The sequence below is a fragment of the Sycon ciliatum genome, chromosome 9 (assembly GCF_964019385.1).
Source record: "Sycon ciliatum chromosome 9, ocSycCili1.1, whole genome shotgun sequence".
NCBI classification, from domain to species: Eukaryota; Metazoa; Porifera; class Calcarea; order Leucosolenida; family Sycettidae; genus Sycon; species Sycon ciliatum.
The window spans coordinates 14,823,154-14,826,658 of NC_088651.1; the positions used below are offsets into that span (position 1 = coordinate 14,823,154).

At 44.5% G+C, this 3,505-nt stretch overlaps 1 protein-coding gene across 1 annotated transcript in view; it reads right to left on the reverse strand.

The window, feature by feature from the left end:
- Positions 1–3,277, reverse strand: part of LOC135824283 (uncharacterized) — a 14,626-nt gene extending 11,349 nt beyond the window's left edge. The window contains exons 1-3 of the mRNA XM_065337015.1: positions 3,268–3,277; positions 2,879–3,013; positions 2,364–2,501 (exon numbers count right to left, since the gene is read on the reverse strand). Coding sequence (XP_065193087.1) covers positions 2,364–2,501; positions 2,879–3,013; positions 3,268–3,277 — 283 coding nt within the window. The remainder of the gene's footprint in view (positions 1–2,363; positions 2,502–2,878; positions 3,014–3,267) is intronic.
- Positions 3,278–3,505: the final 228 nt, after the last annotated feature.

Consider the following 3,505-nt stretch of genomic DNA (forward strand, 5'->3'; position numbering starts at 1 on the left):
AGCAGTCACAGTGATTGTATAGCAGTCACAGTGATTGTATAGCAGTCGCAGTGATTGTATAGCAGTCGCAGTGATTGTATAGCAGTCACAGTGATTGTATAGCAGTCACAGTGATTGTATAGCAGTCACAGTGATTGTATAGCAGTCACAGTGATTGTATAGCAGTCACAGTGATTGTATAGCAGTCACAGTGATTGTATAGCAGTCACAGTGATTGTATAGCAGTCACAGTGATTGTATAGCAGTCACAGTGATTGTATAGCAGTCGCAGTGATTGTATAGCAGTCACAGTGATTGTATAGCAGTCACAGTGATTGTATAGCAGTCGCAGTGATTGTATAGCAGTCGCAGTGATTGTATAGCAGTCGCAGTGATTGTATAGCAGTCGCAGTGATTGTATAGCAGTCGCAGTGATTGTATAGCAGTCGCAGTGATTGTATAGCAGTCACAGTGATTGTATAGCAGTCACAGTGATTGTATAGCAGTCACAGTGATTGTATAGCAGTCACAGTGATTGTATAGCAGTCACAGTGATTGTATAGCAGTCACAGTGATTGTATAGCAGTCACAGTGATTGTATAGCAGTCACAGTGATTGTATAGCAGTCACAGTGATTGTATAGCAGTCGCAGTGATTGTATAGCAGTCACAGTGATTGTATAGCAGTCACAGTGATTGTATAGCAGTCGCAGTGATTGTATAGCAGTCGCAGTGATTGTATAGCAGTCGCAGTGATTGTATAGCAGTCGCAGTGATTGTATAGCAGTCGCAGTGATTGTATAGCAGTCGCAGTGATTGTATAGCAGTCGCAGTGATTGTATAGCAGTCTATGCGCAGTAGAGTCACCCTGCACTATATGGCTACTGTAAAATATGTAATTTCGGGTGTAATAAAATTTCGGTGCCAGGGCCCTGACAGGTTTCAAGCGTTACGTAGAATAAGGTGACCAGCATTCCCTTCAATTACAGTGCATATGCGAGTGGCTTTTAGGTGTAGTCTAATTTACCTTATTCCCGTAGCTATGCAGAAGACGTTACTTTAGTAACGTCTGGCGCTAGCCAGGGTCCACACAGCTTTAATTTGGTGTTTGTTTGTTTGTTTGTTTGTGTGTTTGTGTCACGCCTGGAGCTATCCCGTATCTGTCCCGTATCTGTCCCGTATCTGTGACTACAAAGGCTCTACAGGATTGTACATAACAGCTGGCCACAAAGACACAAATTCGCTTAGGAGATAAGGGATGGAGCCAGCATGATCATAGCATGTAATGCATATGCAGAAGTAATAATAATTATGTTAATCTTAAAAACAATAGTGCGGTCGACCTGCGCAGAGGAAAGGCATCATGGACATGATCTACGTGTATAACTGATCGAAACGTTTTTGCCATACTATAGACATGGTTAGCATTTTACCGTTCACGCTATTTCCACCGTCGGCGTGTAGAGGGCGAGTCTACTGTTTTTTGTTTTTGTTTTTTCGAGAAACGGTTAGCAGTTCGGCTTCTGAGTCCTGACTCCTGACGCAACGATAGACGTGTGAGGTAACCCTAGTTAGAATCTTACCGTTTTGTTCTCCCGCTAAAAAGAGCTTTCTATCGCCGAAACGGTACCAAACCGACGGTATTTTGGGTTTGGGGTACGAGTACCGTTGGATCTAGTGCGTGAACTGTAAAATGCCATGTCTACACACACAAAAAACGGTGCAGGCCTACCGCCGAATGTAGCGTGAACGGTAAAATGCTAACCATGTCTAACTATGTGGCCAATCAACGAAAAAAAATTCCATCAGTTCTAATAACATGTACGATGATCTAGGCAAAAAAGCATAGCGTAGGGCCCTGAGCTTCCAAGCTCTCTCGTTTCGCCGATCAGCAGTCGCACTCGATTATAAGTCGCACCCCCATTTTCAGGTTTGAGCGATATTGATTTGATATAATCACTTCAGTAGTAAGTCATGCTCGATTGTAAGTCGCACCCCCTTTGTAGGGAATGAAGTTTAGTGTAAAAAGGTGCGACGTATAATCGGGGAAATACAGTATGTGCCTGGTTTCTCTAACGAAATCACCGAAATTGAAGTTACACCGAAAATAACATGTTCTACAGTACGCTGTGCTTGTCGAGATCCTAGCCAGTCCGTTCTTCGCTGCTACGTTCTTCGACACCCGAGAGCACTGTACTCGAGTACAGCTAGACAGTCAGCAGCAGCAACAACAAGCGAATCACGTTCCAAGTGCATAACCCGCAGCCCCGCTCACAGCATCTCACCTTCTCACAAACTGATCTCCTATTGGCGATGGTGCCATCGTGAGAACAAAGAAACTTTTAAAAACATGATAATTTGAAAAAAACGTGACAGCCGACTTACTGCGGGTGCACACCCCGACCAAGCCCGTTCCGTGGCACACTGGTTGAGGATGGGTGTACTCATACCCGGCCACACACGTGACACGCCAGTCAGCGGATATGTTGGCAATGCGGTCATCACCACCGCTGCGCTTGCAGACTAAATATTGGAAACGACAAAAAAGAGAACAAACTTCAAAACTGCTTCCGCCGGAAAACTCGGTCTCGAACTGTGAATTATTATCTGGATGAGCACAGGGAAAAGGTGACCAGGCATGCACCCGGGACAAAGCACAAAGAGCCTTAGTTCTCCAACTTGTTAAAACGCCACGTGGCCTGCGTTCTATTAAATTTGTTTTCTGGAGGCAGGCAGATGGAATTCCCTTCCAGCTGACTGTCGACGGGCCCAGTCTCTTGCTCTGTTCATAAACATGGTTAAACTTCACCTAGTGTTCCCACCAAAATGACCGTAACCTGTTGGGACTCCCCTGGTGAAATAATAAAAACTACAACTGCTAGACGATAACAGTGACTTACTGCGAGTACACGGTTGAACCTGGCTGGTTCCCTGACACACTGGCTGAGGATGACTGTACTCAAACCCAGCTTCACATTGGACAGTTCCGTCAGCGGATACGCGGATAATGTGATCACCGGCTTTGCGTGTGCAGTCTGAATAGGGGAAGTGATGAGATGGAGAACAGAGAATTAAAAAAAGTCTTTTAAAAAGGATTGGGAAAACTTCAAATTTCAAAGGATCAGTCGGGCAAGTGAACGCCCTAGAAAGCAAAATCCCGGGTTCGAGTCCTGGTGGATCTTGTATTTTTTTCCCTTTTCAGGCAGTTCACTTCCCCGACTCATCACTGTAAGGCACTGTTGTTTTTAGCTGTTCTTCTTTGAGCTGTTTCATCACCTCTTTGCCATACATTGTTCCATAATTCCATCCAGTACATAATGCCGTCAATTCATTCATTCTCTCCTGGGTATCGTTCCACTTCCACAAAGCCTTTTAGAGATCCTACTCGGGTTCTGCCCGTACTAGTAGTAGTAGAATCCTAAAGGACGTTTTGGCTCTTCGTTGAGCTCATTTAGTTATTACACATAGACACTCAGTGTCTTTCCACTCGGAAACAATTCTCGTCATACTTCAGTAAGAATCATTAT